A 21,508-nucleotide genomic window follows, 5' to 3' on the forward strand; every position below is an offset into this window, starting at 1 on the left:
CCTCATTTGAACCATTTGTGTAATAAAGTTCAAGAGTTAAGTATGATAAATAGCGATCTGAAATAAACCCGATTACTGAAGAGCGGTAAAATTATTCAGTACAGCTTGATGACAGTTTGCTGAATTGGAAAGACAGTTCTGGGTGGGATAAACGAAATGGTTCTCTTCCCGACCCAACTTCTCGTGGTGAGGGATTTGGAACTTCAGGTAGGAACCGTGACGTAAGGTGGAAACTGTTTGATAAATTAGCTACTCAGCTTTAGCCAATAGTACAAAGCATTGATAAGTTATCAATAGATAGGACTGGTAGGACTGCAACGGTTAATCGTTCATTTGCAAAATCGGGCTAGAGTTCTACAAATTGTCCAGTCAGTCATGCTTCAAATTATATACCCGTATACCCATGGTGTACTGAGTAGAATTTTATTTGAGGTCCTTGATATGGGCGAGTCATTGGTCGGCTTCTGTAGAAACTTGCTACAGGAAAATTTGTCAAGTATAATTAAAAATGAATTGACCAGAAAACACTCTGTCATTGCAAAATCATAGTGAGCGACTTGTCCGGTACATTGAGTATGTTAGGATAGCCGCATATCGGCTCTTTGCCTTAGTGTTACGGAACTGGTAGCAATAAACGATATTCTAGGTGCCAAGCGTCAAGAAGATAGGTCCCGTATGCTTTTCAGTAATAAAACTGAGACTTTTACCGAGTTAGATAAATTATTGGCGAGTATATGAACACCCATTTTGGCGAAGAAGGACGCGGCATCCGTAAATGCAGTTTGCAACCCTTTACAGGTAACAGCATACTCCCCGATAACAAATAGAAATAGGTGTCATCTGAGAGCAGAACATGTTTTCAGTACAGCCAGTCAGGTAATTTAGTGGGGGACTGTTCAGTGCCTGGAGACAGAGCTCACACCATTGGGTGGTACCTCATGGTAAGAAGTGCCAGGAGCCACTGAGGGTCTTTATTAGGGCGAAGGCGGTTCGCAGCTCAATTTTACCATTTGCCTGCACCACTTTAAGTCAAAATCCAGTATGCACTCAACTTGATTCTGGTAGTAACATCTCTTTGCTCGATCAGCATTTGAGGCTGACTGCAGTACAATTTTACTGCCTCCAACTTATATTTCGCGGAAAGACCACAAAGATAAGATGAGAGAGATTAGGGCTCGTACAGAAGCATATAGGCAGTCATTTTTCCCTCGTGGAACTGGGAGAGAAGACGCTAGTTGTGGTACGAGGTACCCTCCGCCACGTATGGTGGATTGCGGAGTATTTATGTAGATGATGTAGATGTAGATGTATCTGTAGTATAGCAAGCAACTTCATATTTATAAACTTCTTCCTTGATAAAAGATAATCAACCACTGTCACACGATCACTGGCGAATTATACAGTGTTTGGCGAAAACGGTGTTAATTTAGGGAATCGCTGACTGGCATGGCCGATAAAATTTATTGTTGACAAGGGCCCATGAACTGATGTATTACTTGGTTCTGATTTTTTAAAGAAGACATGACGTATTCTAGTACACGCAAGTACAGATCCTTTTTCAGTTTCAGCCTAATAAACGGTGTTTGCTTGGTAACCATAATTATATTCAAGGGCTGTTCAATATCTAAGAGAAATTGCCGCTTTTAGTGTTGCTTATCTGCCCGAAATTGAAGCTCAACAATTTCTAGAAACACCTAGGCAGTTTCTCGATGTGCTGACTGATAAATTAGGGGTCAGTGATAAGAATGAGTACGAAATTCAACTCACCGATCAAATACCTGTAAGCCAACCCCTTTACCGATTGTCTCTTAAAATAAAAGAAATACGTAAAATTATCGATCAGACTTTGGCGGATGGTGTGATTAAGTCGTCAATGTTTCCGTAGACGTAACCTATTTTTCTGATTCCTAAGCTCAGAGGTGTGCATCACCAGTCAATGGTTAATTTCCGGTCCCTTAATCAAAACGTAGTATTAGAATTTGTGCCATTACTGGACCTCTACAACTGTTTTACCTGGTTTTAATCAGACCAATCATCAGGAGCCATTGGTCAAAGAGTTATAACCCCACGCTGCATGTTACACCGACTGGCGTCTGTCTGAATATGCGAGGGCGTGCTAAAAAGTAAGGACTCCAAATTTTTTATGTGGAAAGTCTTAAAGCTTTTTAAGTAAAACAAATGTTGCTAAAATTCTGCGTCTTTGTTCTTCGTGTCTATATATTTGCAACCCCCTGCTGCTAGAGGGCTCCGAGTTGTAGTGTGTAACATGGTGTGTGTAACGTAACTATGTCAGCGTGTGAGAAACAGCGTGCTGAAATCGAGTTTCGAACTCGAAGAGTTCGTCCACACACTCCACTTGTCAGAACTCCAATACCAGGCCACACACAAGAGCTGCGACATCTGCAACCATCCACACTTAAAGAACATCCTCGAGGACTTCATTTTAATAAAGAAGAAGCATTGCAAGCAGAACTGATGTTGTGGATATGTAAACAAAGTCAAACATGCTATCTTGAGAAATAAATACGTAGACATGAAGAATAAGGCTGTACAAGATTAATGGCGACTTTTCATTTAAAAAACTAAAGATTTTTCACACAGAAAATTCGGAGGCATTACATTTCAACACGCCCTTGTAATTGTCTCTTTTAAGTTAGCCATCGTGACGGCAGTGTTATCGCATTTTCTGGACACAGTGTTAGGGGAGCTCAAATCTGAATGTGTTTACAGTTATTTAGGCGATGAAGGTTTCGTTGTGTAGTAAGATCTTCGTTGAACATTTTGATCATTTACGCCAGGTCTTGTGCCATTTGTACGAAGGCGGGCTGAGTGTGAAACCTTCCAAGGCTCCTGGGAGATTTCCACTTTGAGACGCACTGTGTGGGCTAATGGAATCAGTGTGGATCGATATCTTACCAAGGCTGTCTACCAGTTCCCTCCGGATAGACAAGAAGGGCGTGACTAGATTTATAGGAATGCTGATGTTTTCTTCGAAAATTTATCTATAATTTTGCCCAATTCGCCCCACTCCTGAATCAGTTGTGCCAGAAAGACGAAAAATTTCAGTGGACCGACACCCAGCAATACACGTTCGATGCTTTGTAAATGGCCTTGGCTACCATGCCTGTCTTAGCTGTTTCTGATTCATGTTGCAAGCTCATTGCTCAAATTCTGGGTTAGCAGTTGCGTTACTCCGAGACTGTGAGGGGGAGCGGAAGCCGGTCGCCCATGCGTCGAGGTGCCTGTTCTCTGCTGAAGTTTGTATGGAGCGGGAAGCCTTGATTGTATCGTTCGGATCGAGAAATGTGAGCTCTACATTCTTCATAAATAATTCCAGCTGGAAATGGAACACCAGGGTTTAACCTGAGTATTGGTTAGGCTCTATAAAACATGAAGAACTGCGCACTAGGTGGTTACAGTCTCTGCCTTCCGTTATTAAGTGAAGGAAATCCGAAGTTCACAGAACTAAGTGGCTGATGCTCTCAGTCGCGCATTCCAATGTGATTCGGAAGTTCTTGACACCCCACAAATCAGCAAGGAATCCATACGTTTCTCTGCTTTTCTGGGAGAGATTCCTATGCAGTTAAATAACTTCAAAGAGAAACAAGATAAGGATGCTCAATTAAGGGACGTCAAACAACGGCTTAGAGACAGTCAGCAAGTGCTGGGTTATTCCATCAATGAAGGCCGTACCCACTATGGTGTGAGGTCTGTGTGCTTTTTTGCCATTTACGTATTTTATAAATTTTATGTTTTTTCTTTGTATGTGTTTAACAATCTGTACTGACTCGATCAACTGTTTGGGGTGTAGCCTAAGCTGAAGCTGGATACTGTACATTGGTTAATCCATACGATTTAGCCCCTTTATTTGGTTCGGATTTGTCCTTGGTTGCTCAGGTGAATAACAGCTTATCCTTGTTGACTTGCTAATGCTCACGTTCTTATTTAAATCCTGTGTAGAAGTTGATTAAAGTGAATACATGTTGTGGTATTTGTAACACTGATTTCCAAGTATTTAAAACTATTGTTAGACCCTCTAAGTGGCTCTGGGACGATTTTCTAATGCTTGTAGAGCCCGTGTAGAAGTTATTGGAAGTTTTTTAATGATTAAAGTATGTGTACGGCTGAAAGCAAGGGGAAACTACAGCCGTAATTTTTCCCGAGGGCATGCAGCTTTACTGTATGGTTAAATGATGATGGCGACCTCTTGGGTAAAATATTCCGGAGGTAAAATAGTCCCTCATTCCGATCTCCGGGCGGGGACTGCTCAGGAGGACGTCGTTATCAGGAGAAAGAAAACTGGAGTTCTACGAATTGGAGCGTGGAATGTCAGATCCCTTAATCGGGCAGGTAGGTTAGAAAATTTAAAAACGGAAATGGATAGGTTGAAGTTAGATATAGCGGGAATTAGTGAAGTTCGGTGGCAGGAGGAACAAAACTTTTGGTCAGGTGAATACAGAGTTATAAATACAAAATCAAATAGGGGTAATGCAGGAGTAGGTTTAATAATGAATAAAAAAATAGAAGTGCGGGTAAGCTACCACCAACAACATAGTGAACGCATTGTTGTGGCCAAGATAGACACGAAGCCCATGCCTACTACAGTAGTACAAGTTTATATGCCAACTAGCTCTGCAGATGATGAAGAAATTGATGAAATGTATGACGAGATAAAAGAAATTATTCATGTACTGAAGGGAGACCAAAATTTAATAGTCATGGGTGACTGGAATTCGAGAGTAGGAAAAGGGAGAGAAGGAAACATAGTGGGTGAATATGGATTGGGGGAGAGAAATGAAAGAGGAAGCCGTCTGGTAGAATTTTACACAGAGCATAACTTAATCATAGCTAACACTTGGTTCAAGAATCATAAAAGAAGGTTGTATACATGGAAGAATCCTGGAGATACTAGAAGGTATCAGATAGATTATATAATGGTAAGACAGAGATTTAGGAACCAGGGTTTAAATTGTAAGACATTTCCAGGGGCAGATGTGGACTCCGACCACAATCTATTGCTTATGAACTGTAGATTAAAACTGAAGAAACTGCAAAAAGGTGGGAATTTAAGGAGATTGGACCTGGATAAACTGACTAAACCAGAGGTTGTAGAGATTTCAGGGAGAGCATAAGGGAACAATTGACAGGAATGGGGGAAAGAAATACAGTAGAAGAAGAATGGGTAGCTCTGAGGGATGAAGTAGTGCAGGCAGCAGAGGATAAAGTAGGTAAAAAGACGAATGCTAGTAGAAATCCTTGGGTAACAGAAGAAATATTGAATTTAATTGATGAAAGGAGAAAATATAAAAACGCAGCAAACGCAGCAGGGAAGAAGGAATACAAATGTCTCAAAAATGAGATCGACAGGAAGTGCAAAATGGCTAAGCAGGGATGGCTAGAGGACAAATGTAAGGATGTAGAGACTTATCTCACTAGGGGTAAGATAGATACTGCCTACAGGAAAATTAAAGAGACCTTTGGAGAAAAGAGAACCACTTGCATGAATATCAAGAGCTCAGATGGAGACCCACTTCTAAGCAAAGAAGGGAAAGCAGAAAGGTGGAAGGAGTATATAGAGGGTCTATACAAGGGCGATGTAGTTGAGGACAATATTATGGAAAGAGGCTGTAGATGAAGATCAAATGGGAGATACGATACTGCGTGAAGAGTTTGACAGAGCACTGAAAGACCTGAGTCGAAACAAGGCCCCGGGATTAGACAACATTCCATTAGAACTACTTGGGAGAGCCAGTCCTGACAAAACTCTACCATCTGGTGAGCAAGATGTATGACACAGGCGAAATACCCTCAGACTTCAAGAAGAATATAATAATTCCAATCCCAAAGAAAGGAGGTGTTGACAGATGTGAAAATTACCGAGCTATCAGTTTAATAAGTCACGGTTGCAAATTACTAACGCGAATTCTTTACAGACGAATGGAAAAACTGGTAGAAGCCGACCTCGGCGGAAATCAGTTTCGATTCCGCAGAAATCTTGTAACACGTGAGTCAATACTGACCCTACGACTTATCTTAGAAGAAAGATTAAGGAAAGGCGCACCTACATTTCTAGCATTTGTAGACTTAGAGAGAGCTTTTGACAATGTTGACTGGAATACTCTCTTTCAAATTCTAAAGGTGGCAGGGGTAAAATACGGGGAGCCAAAGGCTATTTACAAATTTTTACAGAAACCAGATGGCAGTTATAAGAGTCGAGGGGCATGAAAGGGAAGCTGCGGTTGGGAAGGGAGTGAGACAAGGTTGTAGCCTGTCCCCGATGTTATTTAATCTGTATATTGAGCAAGCAGTAAAGGAAACAAATGAAAAATTCGGTTTAGGTATTAAATTCCATGGAGAAGAAATAAAAATGTTGAGGTTCGCCGATGACATTGTAATTCTGTCAGAGACAGCAAAGGACTTGGAAGAGCAGTTGAACGGAACAGACAGTGTCTTGAAAGGAGGATATAAGATTAACATCAACAAAAGCAAAACGAGGATAATGGAATGTAGTCGAATTAAGTCGGGTGATGCTGTGGGAATTAGATTAGGAAAAGAGACGCTTAAAGTAGTAAAGGAGATTTGCTATTTGGGGAGCAAAATAACTTATGATGGTCAAAGTAGAGAGGATATAAAATGTACACTGGCAATAGCAAGGAATGCGTTTCTGAAGAAGAGAAATTTGTTAACATCGAGTATAGATTTAAGAGTCAGGAAGTCATTTCTAAAAGTATTTGTATGGAGTGTAGCCTTGTGTGGAAGTGAAACGTGGATGATAAATAGTTTTGACAAGAAGAGAACAGAAGCTTTTGAAATGTGGTGCTACAGAAGAATGCTGAAGATTAGATGGGTAGATCATATAACTAATAAGGAGGTATTGAATAGGATTGGGGAGAAGAGAAATTTGTGGCACAACTTGACTAGAAGAAGGGATCGGTTGGTAGGACATGTTCCGAGGCATCAAGGGATCACCAATTTAGTATTGGAGGGCAGCGTGGAGGGTAAAAATCGTAGAGGGAGACCAAGAGATGAATACACTAAGCAGATTCAGAAGGGTGTAGGTTGCAGTAAGTACTGGGAGATGAAGAAGCTTGTACACGATAGAGTAGCATGGACAGCTGCATCACTCCAGTCTCAGGACTGAAGACAAGAACAACAAAGTATGTGTATACTGTGGTATTAGTAGTACTGATTTACAAGTGTTTAAAACAACTTCCAGAGCCACTAAGTGACTTTGGGCAGATTTCCTAATGTTTATATAGTTCAGAGGACTTTTTTGGTTCTACTTACGAAACGGAGATTCTCTGTACTGTCGTAGAAACGGTAACTTAATTTGTTTTTATTTGGGGTTTCCTTGTGAGCTTGATAGTTCTTAATTGTTTATGTTAAACTTGGCCCCAGTGTAAAATAAGTAGTGCTCATTTTTTTGTTAAATTTGGCATATGTGGCAAATAAATACCATAAAACGATTATTTCCTGTAAGTACACCAACTTATCACTGCCAGATCCTACCTCCCTACCATTTCAGATTTATACTCGGATTCGAACTTGTCTGAATTCAACATGGTTCATTTGGGTCGTCAACTGGTGCAGCATTCCTGTTATATTAATAATTACCTCGATCATGAGGTTGTTTACAGCCAGACCTTTGGGAAGCACCTCCAACATCTTAGGCAGAGGTTGTCATCTTTTAAGAAAGTGGGGTTAACAGTCAAATGCACTAAGGTTAATGTAGCTCATACTAAGATTTCTTTTCTGTGTCATTTAGTTTCAGCTAATGGGGTTAGAATTCACAACGAGCGCACCAAGGCCATTTACAAGTTTCCGGACTCTCAGAATAAAAAGATAGTTGCAAACTTTATCAGAACGATTAACTACTTCAGGAAGTTCATCCTGAACGTCACCCAACTAGCTGTCCCCTTAAACCAAATTCGCCGTAAGGGAGAGCTATTTCAGTGGTCAGATACCCAGCAGTCAGCTTTTTATACACTGAAGCAGGTTCTTTGTATCGCCTCAGCCTTTTCAGATTATCAACGTCTATTTATTCTCCAGATTAATAACTCGACTAAGGGTGTCACAAGCCGTCCTGTTATGAGAATCTGATAGAGATCGTTAGATGGTTACTTATGCTTCAAGGGTTCTCTGTTGAAATCTGAGGCAGTTTTATTTTGACTGCAGATATTTAAGTTCTATTTGGAGCATAGATTTTTCTTATTAGAAACAGACTTTCGAGTGCTAAGCTGGATACTGGCTACTCCTGTAAAGCAGACAGGGTAGCATACCTGACTGTTCGAAATTTCAGCTTTCAGTTTGTCGTAAAGCACATAAAAGGTTCTGTGAAATAGCTCACTGATATGCTGAGTCGCATGTTTAGTGAGGGTCAGACGCTCACTGAAATCACGGGATCGGATAATGAACTTCAAGTAGGGTAGCTGTAGTAACCGAGAATTTAAAGTAACAGTAGGATCAAGTTCTTGTGCTCAAGAGTATTAAGGATCAGTTCCTTATTGGAAAGTAAGTAACTGGGTATCATCCAAACAGAGCTCGCCTGTTATTGCACCCGCTAAGACGAGAAGTTAAGGATTTGTCTCCCCAAAGAGCTAATCTTGGCTGTACTTAAATACCTCTATATTCCTGATTTGGGGCAGTTGGTACTTTTAAGACCATAATGAAGATGAACGAATACCGTACTTGGTCGTCCCTTAATTCAGACGTCAGGAAGTTAGTACAGGAATTTCAGAATTGTCACGCTACCAAGCCCAACACCAGATATTATTTGCATTGTTGTGGATGCTTTCACCTAGTTCGTATGACTTTCCCCAAATAGATGATTATTGGTTTGAAATTCAGCATCTTGATAAAACACTTTCACATCCCAGTAATAAATTGTCTACCTACATATCTAGAGAATTTAGGAAAACCTCAGCCGTCGTTCACTGAACTTGTTAATGCAAACCTTAAATCAGCACTGATTATCTGTCATGACCATTCTCTGAATAACTGGAACAAATGCATCAACTGGCTTAATTTTGCTTTCAATTCTACTGTGCATGCGGCACATGAGACCACACCTGCAGAATTAATGCTTGAATGCCAAATTATTTCTCCAATATCCAGCATTTCGCCCAACAGTGGCCACTGAGGAAACTGATTCTGACTCCATTAAAAGCAATTGCAATAAAACGGTTAATAACATTCTTTTTGCACACAGGGTGAGGCAAGCAAAGGCAGCCTAACTGGATGGAGGATCATATTTTTTTAAAGAATTTTTGGGCCCAGAACAAGGGAGCAGTCGAATTTTTTGCCAAGCTATTGACGCATTTTGTTGGACATTGCTTCTTAAGATATCCATCTTGGATAGATTCCTAGTTCAAAAGTTAGCAACCAATAAACTCCATGGGGTTCATCTTAGGTGAAGACTAGTGTTCCTTTTATAGATTGTAAGGCCAGCAAAGCTTAATAAAAAGTGGACGGGGGATGCGTTTTGGCCGATTAACCTCCCTGCCCCTCGAGGATTTGTCTTTTAGTGGAGTAGACTTGATGCGTATGGTGCTCCGATATAATATTGAAAGTGTGAGGTAATGTCTGTGCCTATGTAGCTAAGCAATCACCTCCTTAGTGCTCCACCAGGGGCACGGGCTCTATACCATGTTGACTTGACGCCAATGCGTCTGAGTTCACGCTCACAAAGAGAGGGTCTGATATGAGGGTCGTCCAAAGGGAGGGTCTCACATGTGGGTTGCCCATTTTGATCAAGTTTTGCAAGAACAATCTACACTGAAAGTAAAGAGACACTGTTTCGGATTTTTACTAGACACTCCCTAGTTTTTGAAAAAATCGAGGTCAAAGTTAACGACGGAAAATCGTATTTTCAGTGCTCCGCATCGAAAGATCGTCTACAAACAAACATTTTATTAACATAATATGGGGTCCAAAGTTAATAAAGTGGGAGTTATTAATGTTTTTGTGTTTTCATGCTGTAGCTAGGTTACCCTCATTCTAGGCGTATAGCAGATCAAGATCGCCGGTCGAGCAGTCAAGGAATTAGACTACCAAACTGCAGGTCTGTGTTCGATTTTTGGTAGTACCTTTTATTCACTCGAAATTTTTTTCAGTGTATCAGACAATATTCTAATAATCCGAATACTTTTCTTTGCAACACACATCGAGATGTGTAATTAATTTGAAATAAGTATATATAATGTCTTGATAGTTATTTTCATCGAGATACGTAGCACGAAAATAGACCTAACCCATACAGAAACCATTTTCATTCTTTTTCAAAAATTGACCTAAAATATATTATTGTGTAAATCTAACTGATCGTCTACTCGTGAGCGTTCTTGCAAACAGTGGGTTGAAAGTTACTATAGAAACGGATCAAATTGGACACTATGAACCGGCAGTATACCCGTGGACTGTTCGAGCGGATCAAATATAAATATTTCTCGCACCATGCGCAACACACGACCGAAATCTCACCGCATTAACATGTCTTCCGGTACATTCTTAGTAGATAACATATCTGACTCACATTGCTAGAACCAGGTCTATCAGATACCAGGCGCAAACTACTGGTTACGGACCAACGCATGAGGTTTGATAGCATCCGCCCTACCTCGTAATTCTCTGTTATGATGTCGCACGATTTTAAAGGCATTCGATGAAATTCTGCACCTATCGGAAAAAGTAAACGTCACACGTTTGATAAATAGAGGTACATTTCGATGGTATCACTTTCATGGTGCAAAAAAAATGGCTCTGAGCACTATGGAACTTAACTGCTGTGGTCATCTGTCCCCTAGAACTTAGAACTATTTAAACCTAACTAACCTAAGGACATCACACACATCCATGCCCGAGGCAGGATTCGAACCTTCGCGGTTCCAGACTGTAGCGCCTAGAACCCCTCGGCCACTCACGATAAAAATAATTGTACATACGTTATATGTACTTATTTCATTATTAGTCACACCTCCCTATGTTTTACTTTAAAAAAGGCAAAGAAATGTATTCCCATTATCAGAATATAATCAGATACAGTGAAAAAATTTTCACTCAATCATAACCAAGAATTGAACACGGACCAGCAGTCTGATAGAGCCTCGACCGTGTTTTTTTGTGTGTGTGTAATCTCATTTTGTTTGTTTTAGTTCGTTGTGTGTGCTCATGGCGGACGTCGCAAGACACCCGTTTCAGTTCGTCCTTGATCCATTCACTCAGATTTTTTTATTACAGAGGGCAGTAAACCCTCTGACCGAAGACGCTGAGCTACCGAGCCGGCATCCGTTCGACCACCGACCCCCGTCCGCTGAACACACAGAATGATGGATACCCTGGCCAAAGCAGGAAAAAACAAAAACGTTAATAACTCTAACAGTATTAACTTTGGACCCCATATTTTGTGAATAATAATTCATTAATTCATTCTAAAATTAAAATTAAAATTATTCATTTGTTTTTAAATGATCTTCTCTCAACTTTGAGTAGATTTTTTTTCAAAAACTAAGGAGTGTCTAGTAAAAAGCCAAAACACGTGCCCACGTGCTCTTTATTTTCGAGACAGAATGTTCTTGCGTTAAAAGCGATGACTGAGCCATGGCTGGCTCATGTTAGGCGTTGGATGAAACCTCGATTGCTATTCTGTGTCTAGTCTCCCGTGGTTACCGCGATTATGCTGTTATTCTTTCTCTCCGCGAGTGTCAGCAGCGGTGTGTATCGACATTCGCACCTTGTACTGTTCTTGGCCTGGCGCTTATAGTTTCCAGCTGTGCTGTGTGCGAGCAGTTAGTCGGTTGGCGTGGAGCAGCAAGGAAATCTACCCGGCGCGTAGTTTGGCCGAGGCCGCTGGCGGCGTCCACGCGCCGTCGGAGTGTGTGCTGCTGTTCCCACTGCTATGAGTCTGTTGTTCACCGATCCGGGCACGAAAGATGAGTTTTGACTTAATCTACTAGCAAGTCAAAACTGTTCATATTGTGTCGTTTGGATTCCGTTGTCGACTGTTGAGACATTCCCGTGAGCAACAACGTGTGTTTTCGAGTACCGTTAGAGTCTTCCAAGAGCTGTTCGGACGGAGTTTAGTTTGGTTTTATCCAGTGGTATAAAATTTCTCACAGACAGCAAAGTAAAATTTGAAACCAAACCGAAAAAATTTCTCTTTTGCAACTCCTTCTATTCCATGGAAAAAGGTATATTAACTCATATCTATACATTAAAAAAACACGTAGCCATATAAACAAAAAATTTGTGATGTGGATAAAATGACTCATTACGATTTATCGTGCAAATGATCCATGTATCATGAAATTAATTAATCCACATTATTTAATAAGAAAGTCTCAGTGGAACCATGAAGTCTTTTAATCCTTTAAGAATAACTACATTTTTGTGCTATTGATGACAGTGATAAAGATGATGGGTGGATGATGGGTGATTGTGCAGTGCTGTCTTTTTGTTGAAGACAACTAAATAAATGGTGACGGCGAGCGTGATGCCAAATGACCGTGAACAGCATCGGGGTGGCTTATGAGCTGAATAGATAGACTAACAACAGCGGCAGAAAGTGCCCTTCTGTAATTTAGACCTTGATATCATCCTTGTTGAACTCCATCCCTTGTTGTTCAAATTCTGGTTATACTAATTTCTTTCATAATCAGTACTTTTATGGATCGTTATACACACTGTGTTTTGTATGGGATATGTGATTGTGTGTAAAATCTTTTTGTAAACAGTTGTCTTCTCTTCTGTGACAGCTTTTTATTAATTATGCCTTTGTGTATCTTAAATACAATATAAAACAATATAAATATTACAAAATTAATAACTTAGTATATATACAATCACAAAATGTAAGAGACCACACACTTCATATTTTGCTGTACCAGGCAGTAGATACAAAACAGATGTCGCACTGTTTTGATAAGAATAATATCATGTGTATTTAGAGTAGCTAATGCATTTGTACTTAACCGTGAAACTGAAATCTCTGAAGAGCAATATTCTGGCTGGAAACGAAAGAGAGAAAAGTTTCAGAATATGCATTGTGCGGCCAGCATTGGACACAGACTTGCGCGAGTAGATATGTGGAAGTGCCCAAGTAAACTAACGAAGGCAGCAGCTTATCCAACATCCATATGAATACATAACGGGCAAGAATAAGTCAGCCGGAAAAAGCGCAGGTTTTCTATTGGCCAGATTGACGTTTGTGCCTGGATCAGGTCATGAGTTTTCAGTAATACCAACCGTGACCATGATCATGACCATGACCATAGCCTCCGTCCCCAGCGCCAGCTCCGCCACCATATCCTGAAGACACACATAAATGTTCTAAGTTACCATTTAAAACTGTGTGATATAGCATAGTTAACATTTGCATAAGTAGCTATCTGGACGTGTGACCCTTAACTGTAGTACGGATCTATGATAATAGTCAATAACTACACGATATTTTAAACAGTTTATTTACACTATTAACTTATTTTCTAAAGCAATACATGGCCCTCTAGGCTGTAATATTCTTTATTAATTGTGCCGTTGGCCGATTTCGACATTTATGTCATTTCTCCATCGTTCACGGTCATTCCAGTCTCCTTCATAAAGACCTCTCGCCGCCATTGCTTCGTTGACGTCGTCTTTCCAGCATCTCGCAGGCCTACCGCGCTTTCTTCTTTGATGTGGAGTCCATTGCCATACACGTATTGGCCATCTTGAGTCTGGCATACGCTGCCAGTGACCATACCAGATTAGGCGCTTCCTTTCTATGTAGTCTAGGATTGTGCTTTCGACATTCATAACCTCTCTGATCCTATCATTTCTAATATTATCAAACCTGGAAAATTCTCAACTCCATCTCCAGAAATCCATCTCGACAGCCAGCAGGCGATTTTCAGCCTCTGGGTTAGTTCCCACAACTCTGCTGCGCGTTATGTTTTTGTTCGAAAAAATCCAATTTAGTTGTTGTATGGCTTCCTTGCCCTGGCCAATTTTATTGTTTATATCATCAAAACTTCTACCATTGGACGACAGTGTCACTCCCAGGTGCTTAAAATTATGACACCCTTCAAAAGTATCAGCACCGAGTTGTAAGTCGTTAACAGCATTTTCTTGCACTTTCAGATATTCTGTTTTAGATACGTTGTAAGCCACGTCAAATATTGTAAATCACATTACGGTTATCCACATGTGCTTGAAAATAACATAAACGTCGAAATCGGCCAATCGTACAATTAATACAGAATATAACAGCCTACTACAGGCCATGTTTCCCCTCAACAAAATTTTTGGAGGCTGTGAACGCACGAAAAAACAAAATTATATTTTTTAACTTGATTTTAGTCTTAGTGTTTGGAACGCTTTAGGCTTGCTGCAACTGCATATATGAATGAACACTGTATCTATTTTAAGAATCTACACACAAATTTCTGCTCTTAAGGGGATACGCAATCGGATTTTGGGTTAAAAAATCGAATTTTTTTTTTATTGGCGTATTATATTCTGCCATGTTTCCTCTTTAAAATGACGTATCATACATAGCTCTACTACAATTATAACTATTTTATTTTTATATATTTGTGAGATCGGGTATTGCGCTTTAGTTATACACGTCTCTCGTGGCTGACCATGAACTTTTTGGCAGTACCTTTAAAGTGACATGAATTCAAATATCCCGGTTTCCAGCGACTATTTATACACTAGTTGCCCGAAAATGTTTCTCTCTGGTTTCCTCAAGTTACTCTTTGACTTTGTGGCGGGACTGTTTTGTAAACAGTGTGATATAAGAAAGTAGTTGTTGTTGAGTTATTTCGTATTTAGTGCTTCATTTTTCGCAGTGAAAATGCCTAGAGCTAAAGCAAAAGTATTTAAAAAGCGTGTGAACTGGCAAAAGAAAAGAAATAATGATTCATTAGGAAAGCAAAGCTGTTCATCATCATCACTGTTGGAAAATGTGAATCCACTTATTACTGATTTGCCGAACGAACTTACACCAAATGAAAACAGTGCTTCTCATAAAAAACTAAGAGATTTGGAAGAGAAATATAATTTACTTGATAGAGGGAATGAAGTTTTTGAACTCATTGATACGAATATATTGTGTGAAGCTCTTGAAAACAGTTTGTGCTGCAAAAAATGTCATGGAAACGTTTCTCTGAAAGTAGAATCCCATGTTGGCCTGGCTGCCCAGTTTAATTTAATATGCAGTGTTTGTAAATACAGCTGTAAGTTTCCAAGTTCGGTTTCAGTAACTGTAAATAATGGATACAAGAAAACTGAACTTTATAGTGTAAATATTAGGTTAGTTTATGGATTGCGAGCAATTGGTAAGGGCAAAGCAGCTGGTGATATGCTATGTGGTGTTCTAAATCTTCCAAGTGCACCTTCAAAGTTTGAAGCTTACAATTATGTACTAGGATCTGCAGTTGAAGATGTAGCACAGAAGTCAATGCAGGTTGCTGTGGAAGAAGCAGTGGAAGAAAATGACGGCAGTCGTGACCTCACAGTGGCGTTTGATGGCACGTGGCAGAAAAGGGGCCACACCTCCAACAATGGTGTTGTAACAGCAACTAGTGTTGATACTGGCAAGGTTATTGATGTTGCAATAATGTCTAAATACTGTAGGTGCACAGGCAGGCTGAAAAATGAACACAGTGATGACTGTATTGCTAATTATTATGGTAGTAGTGGTGGCATGGAGGTTGCTGGGGTGAAGAAAATTTTTCATCGCTCTTCACAGTGGTATAATGTTCGCTATGTCAAATATCTGGGAGATGGTGACTCTAAAGCATTCAAAGAAGTTTTGGAAAGCAAACCATATGGGAACAGTGTAAATATAAGCAAACTTGAATGTATAGGACATGTGTAGAAGAGAATGGGTGCCAGGCTGAGAAGGTTAAAATCAGTTATGAAAGGGAAAAAACTAGATGATGGGAAAACCTTGGATGGCAGAGGAAGATTGACTGATTCCATAATAGACCACATTCAGAACCGCTATGGCCTTGCAATCAGGCAAAATACAGGCAATCTTGAATAAATGAGGAGAGCTATATGGGCTTTATATTTCCACACCGCATCCACGGATGAGCATCCACAACATGGTTTGTGCCCCAAAGGTGAAAACAGCTGGTGTAAATACAATAGGGGACTAACAACAGGAGAGAAATACATTCACCACCACAGTCTACCATCAGCCATCATGGCAGAAATAAAGCCCATTTTCAGAGATCTGGCTGACAGAAGTCTTCTGATGAAATGTCTTCACGGAAAAACGCAGAACCCCAACGAGTGCTTGAATAGTGTGATATGGCATCGTCTCCCAAAAACAGTGTTTGTCGGAATTAATACACTACATTTTGGTGTGTATGATGCTGTGGCAACCTTCAATCTTGGAAATATAACTAAATGCCAGGTCCTTCAAAAGTTGGGTATGTGTGTTGGTTCCCGTACGGTACGTGCTATGTTCTTTTTAGATCAGCACAGACTAAGGCATGCTGATAATATAATCAAGACATTAGTGAAAAAAAGCAAGACAGGTGCAGAGGGGTGCCAAAAGAAGACTTGAAGATGATTATGAAGACTGTGAAGGGGGTATTAGCTACGGATCAGGAATGTTTTAATCTTCTTTCTCCGTTTCCCGTAAGTTTACTTTTTACTTCATCTAGGAACATTATCTCAGGTACTGGTCAACCTAGAAGTCTGAAATTTTTATGACGTAGTGACATAGGTCCCTATTACATACTGAAACAACGATTTTTTAAATACTTGATTTACAAAAGACTTAGGGGTGATAGTCTAGTAAAAAGCGATGGAAAAAATTTACTTAAAAATAAATGTACAATATCTCTGTAAGAAAATACTTTGACAATAAACTGTTGTTTCAGTATTGTTGTAACATATGAATGCACATACAGTAAAATTTTTACCTCTCTGTCTCCAGTAGTTTGTGAGAAAATGTTCCCTATAGTAGGCATATATTAACATTGCGGGGATAGGTGATTCCGTATCCCCTTAATCGAGAGGAAACTGGGTCAAATGGACCAAAAGACTCCAGTTGCATATTATTTAGAGCAAACAAACATGTTGAATAGCTAATGAATTCATATTCGTATCTACTATCCCATGACGTTTGTTAGATACTAAAAAAGGGCGAGAAGAAGTGTTCAGTTACAACAATTTTTATCACTCTGGAGTTAAAGTAAACAAATAAATGTGAGGCTTACGACCTGTAATATGTCTTCCTGCTCGACGACCTTTCGGGAGTTACTCATTCGCTCAATAAAAGTGTGGATGAGTAGACACCATTCCGTACCTTCTCTTCTCGGACAAGTTCGATGTGGTCACAGAGAACAGACCTGACACCTCCAGTTCACTAGCTAACGATACTACCAATTAGAGCAAGCAGGGTATCACTCTTCCACTTCAGTCTACTAACAAAATTCTAATTCAGATGCACCTCCAGGAGAGAAAACAGCAGCACACTTTCCGTGAAAGACCTCGTTCCATTCAGTTGTGCAATGCAATAAGTATTATCTAAGAACTGATAAACAGTTTATCGCTTCACTTGACACGTTTCCACATCGCTGAAAGGTCCCCTCAAATAGTAATAATTAAATGTAAATCCATAATGAACACTACACATATCTCGATTCTCATTTTCAGGCAGGCAAACAAATAACTCCGCGATCAGGCCATGTGAACCACTAGATGTCACCCGATCGCCGTGTCATCCTAAGCGATATTGCGTCATTCAGGTGTCAGATGGAAGGGCATGGACTAGCATACCGCTCTCCTAGCGGTGGTTGGCTTGCCAGACCCAGGAAAAGCTCCTGGTAGTAATCGGGATTAAACTCGGTTTCTCCGTATGACAGTCATACAAGCTGACCGCTCAGTTACAGAGGCAGAAGTAAGAGTGACCACTGCAAATGCACGGGATCGATAATGTGTGTGTGACTGTACTTTTGCTAGGCTAGTCAGTATGTATTTACCTTCCTTGGACAGGGGGAGTCGTATGGGGGCAGGAGGGAGGAGGGGTATGCCGACTTCAGCGATGCAGTCGTGCTCAACGAGGCGGCAAGTGTGGGGGACAGTGTCTCCGCTCAAGAGTTAGATATGATACTTGGTCTCTCATACCTCCCTATTGTGGCCGAGCTGGAGGCTTCTACTTGCAGCCTTTGTTCCTGGTGCGTTTCTTACAGCCCAGGCCAGGCAGTTAATTGGAGAAGTGCCCTAAGAAAGAAGTGAGCCATCGTGCACCAACACTGGCACACGACACCGGCGGCTATGAAACCTTTATTCCGGGACGGTCACGTGAGAACCTTATATTAAACATCATCGCTTCGGACCATACCAGAGATTGGCATTGGACTTTAACTTACTACTGTCAGCCATTGCAGATAGCCGGCCGGTGTGGCCGAGCGGTTCTAGGCGCTTCAGTTTGGAACCGCGCGACCGCTACGGTCGCAGGTTCGAATCCTGTCATGGGCACGTATGTGTGTGATGTCCTTACGATAGTTAGGTTTAAGTAGTTCTAAGTGCTAGGGGACTGATGACCTCAGATGTTAAGTCCCATAGCGCTCAGAGCCATTTGAACCATTGCAGACATCTTGTGTTTGTGTTTTTCCGTGTCATTTGTTCTAAGTGATTGCACGTACTAATACTTCTCTGAGTCGCATGATAACAGTTGAATATTGTGTTTCCGAATTTTGATCATTATTACCTCAGCTGAGGAGTGATTTCGAAATAACTGTTGTTCGTTGTTGTTAAGATTGATTTCGGGAGTGTCAAAGCAGAATACAATTAACCGGACTCGGCTGTAATTATCTTGTTTCTTTTGTGCTGTAATTTTAAATGTTTTAAAGTTTCAATCAAGTAGGCATCTCCAGTGCTTTAAGTGGTCAGATTTCATTTGTGTTTAACGGTCTAAATGCTGTTTTTAATTCTGTTGCTTTCTGTCTGTTATAGTACACTGACATTTGTTATCTTGTCCATTTATTATTACCATTCCAATGCACCAGTCGGCTAGTTGAAGGGACCGTTAAAAACTACCCAAAGGTTGTATGGCTTCCATCTATAACATATTCCCTTATAAAATCGAAGGGGTCTTTAAAAAAACAGGAACTTTGTAGTCCTTTGCGTAATTTAAAATTTACCGCAAGTTACTATCTTCGTTCATGTGGAAGATATAACCTTGTGAAACGGAATGAAACCTATTGAAACACACTCTTTTTTTAAGTCTCAAAGCCACAGTGTCCAAACAATAACTATATACCACATCATCGAAGCCAGGAACAGTATTGCGTGCGTGCGTGCGTGCGTGCGTGCGTGCGTGTTTGTGTAGTGGGGTGTGGGGCAGCGTATACGTGACTGTGTGTGTTTGTGTATACGAGATGTGATGCTCTTAATTTCAAAATTTTCTGGAGGAGCACCAAACGTAGACGTTCCATTCCAGCATTTCCAAGGACAAGAAACATCACTTCGCATTTTACATAACAAAATTCCTGCTGCTCTGTTGCTGTTGTCCGTGTGGTTGCTTGAGAAGACGTGCACGGCACTATGGCCGTTAGATCATTATTTTTGGGACACTTCTTCAAACACTTCAACTTCATAGTCACAACACGAGGAGCACTCACCGTGGTGCGAGTGGTGCACGACGGGGTGGAAGCCGGACTTGTCGGCGTGGTACTTGACGGTGCGCACGCTGCCGTCCGCCTCCTTGAGCGAGTACTCGCCAGTCACGACGTCTCCGTCGCGGTGCTCCTTCTGGGAGTGGTGGTCCCCTGTGTGCCCGTCAGACACCCCGTACTCGAACTCGTACTTCGGGTACGCCTGTAGTGACACGGAAAATCGATAAAAAGTTGGATTACACGTTCTCGTGCAGTTATACTGGAAAATTCGAGACGCTTGTGTTAAAGTTATCACGCTCAAGGATCAGGAACATAAAATTAGATGCATTAGCACTTAATTCAACAGAACAAATGCAGTAAACAGAAGCGCTGAAAGGCGTGTTACATAATAACTAAAATTTGACCATAAATGAAAACACGAGAAAATTGAGTGTGAAACGTCCCCTTTGAACAATTATACAAGACTGTGCTTAAACTGACACACAATATTTTTAGCACAACGCAATCTGACTTTCAATAATCCCTGCGAAAGAATGGCCATAGGGGTAAATAATATGGACCGATTTCACTGTGTTAGTTGAATTTTGTCTGCCTCTAACAGCCTTCCTGCAAACACGTCATACAAGTTACTACTTGATGTTCTCTGAACCGTCGTAACTGCCCCACTAAGTGGATTAAACCTGTCAGAATAGACTAACCCTTTTGGTCCCCGCATCCATACTTCAACATCTGACCTGCTGCCTAGGGGAAAACAAGCATTGACACGTGTACCTGGAAGTACTAGCCAACCTAAACACATACTGCTCCCAATAGCCAGAAGAACTGGTCTGCAAATGAAGTAAACAATAATATAATGTTATTCAGTACACTGTCCTCAGTTCCCAATAAAAATATCTCCACACCCTATATATTTCAAGAAAGTCAGTAGGCTAATCGCAGTACCATGTGGCACCCGTCGCCTTATACCACCTTTCATATTCAGTATTCGCTGAGACATATCTTTGGATATCGTATTTGAATGGTTCTCGAGTCAGTTGGCAGTTGATGGTTGGAGTGCTAACACATTATCTGCGTATCCAGTAATGCTGGCAACTGGTGTGTTATGCATGGGGATCATATCAACCTGTAACGCATCAAAAACAGGCTGAAGATGACGCACTGAAGCGTTGAAACTGGGAGCGACAAAATAAAATAAAATCATAAGGACGGCTGTAGGTGTTTTTATTTGTCACGATGTCAGATTCAGAGTCGGTCCCTGTGCGCTGAATCTGGAGCATAATGCCCTGTTTTTTATTTTCCAGACATGAACAGAACCGCTGATGAGATACTGCACCATCTCTGTGTGCTTGTCTTAGAGACTTACGACATAGTCCACGCTGTGCCCGTGGCCGTGACCGCCGTAGCTGCTGTGTCCGCCGTACCCTCCGACGGTGACGGCGTGGGCGGGACCCACCACGGGCCCAGTCTGGTGGGCGTAGGAGTGGGCGTACCCTCCAGCCTGTGCCCTCTCGCACATGGCGGCCACCGCCAGCAGCATCATCGCCGCACACATCTGGAAGCAACTGGATGTTAAGGTTTAGCCTGCACTCGGCGAGACATTACATACGTAACTGGAAGTAAACGTAGCACCAAGGGTAAACGATACATGAAACAAACAAGTCGCAACTGGAGACGACAAACTCAAAAAAACACTGAAATGACCAATAGGCTCAGTCGTTGGTACAGCTGGTGGCCAACTTAGGATCATGTGTAGGATACTGCAGTCCATGAAGCGAATTCTTGCTAAACACTCGTGAAACCAATCCTTGAATACTGTCCAGGTGTGTGGGAAACCAAACCAGACAGAACTAACGGGTGATGTTTAAATTATACAAAGAAGGACAACAGGAATGGCC

The 21,508-nt window shown here is 41.1% G+C and overlaps 1 protein-coding gene across 1 annotated transcript; it reads right to left on the minus strand.

Annotated features, from left to right (window-relative positions):
• Positions 1 to 12,883: 12,883 nt before the first annotated feature.
• On the minus strand, positions 12,884 to 21,153 carry LOC124545776 (adult-specific cuticular protein ACP-20-like). The gene is made up of 3 exons (XM_047124723.1): positions 20,977 to 21,153; positions 19,620 to 19,815; positions 12,884 to 13,302 (listed from the first exon to the last, which is right to left on the minus strand). Exons 1-3 carry the CDS (start codon positions 21,151 to 21,153, stop codon positions 13,226 to 13,228), a joined length of 450 nt encoding a protein of 149 aa, XP_046980679.1. The 3' UTR covers positions 12,884 to 13,225.
• Positions 21,154 to 21,508: the final 355 nt, after the last annotated feature.

Source organism: Schistocerca americana, chromosome 8 (genome assembly GCF_021461395.2).
Source record: "Schistocerca americana isolate TAMUIC-IGC-003095 chromosome 8, iqSchAmer2.1, whole genome shotgun sequence".
Classification (NCBI taxonomy): Eukaryota; Metazoa; Arthropoda; class Insecta; order Orthoptera; family Acrididae; genus Schistocerca; species Schistocerca americana.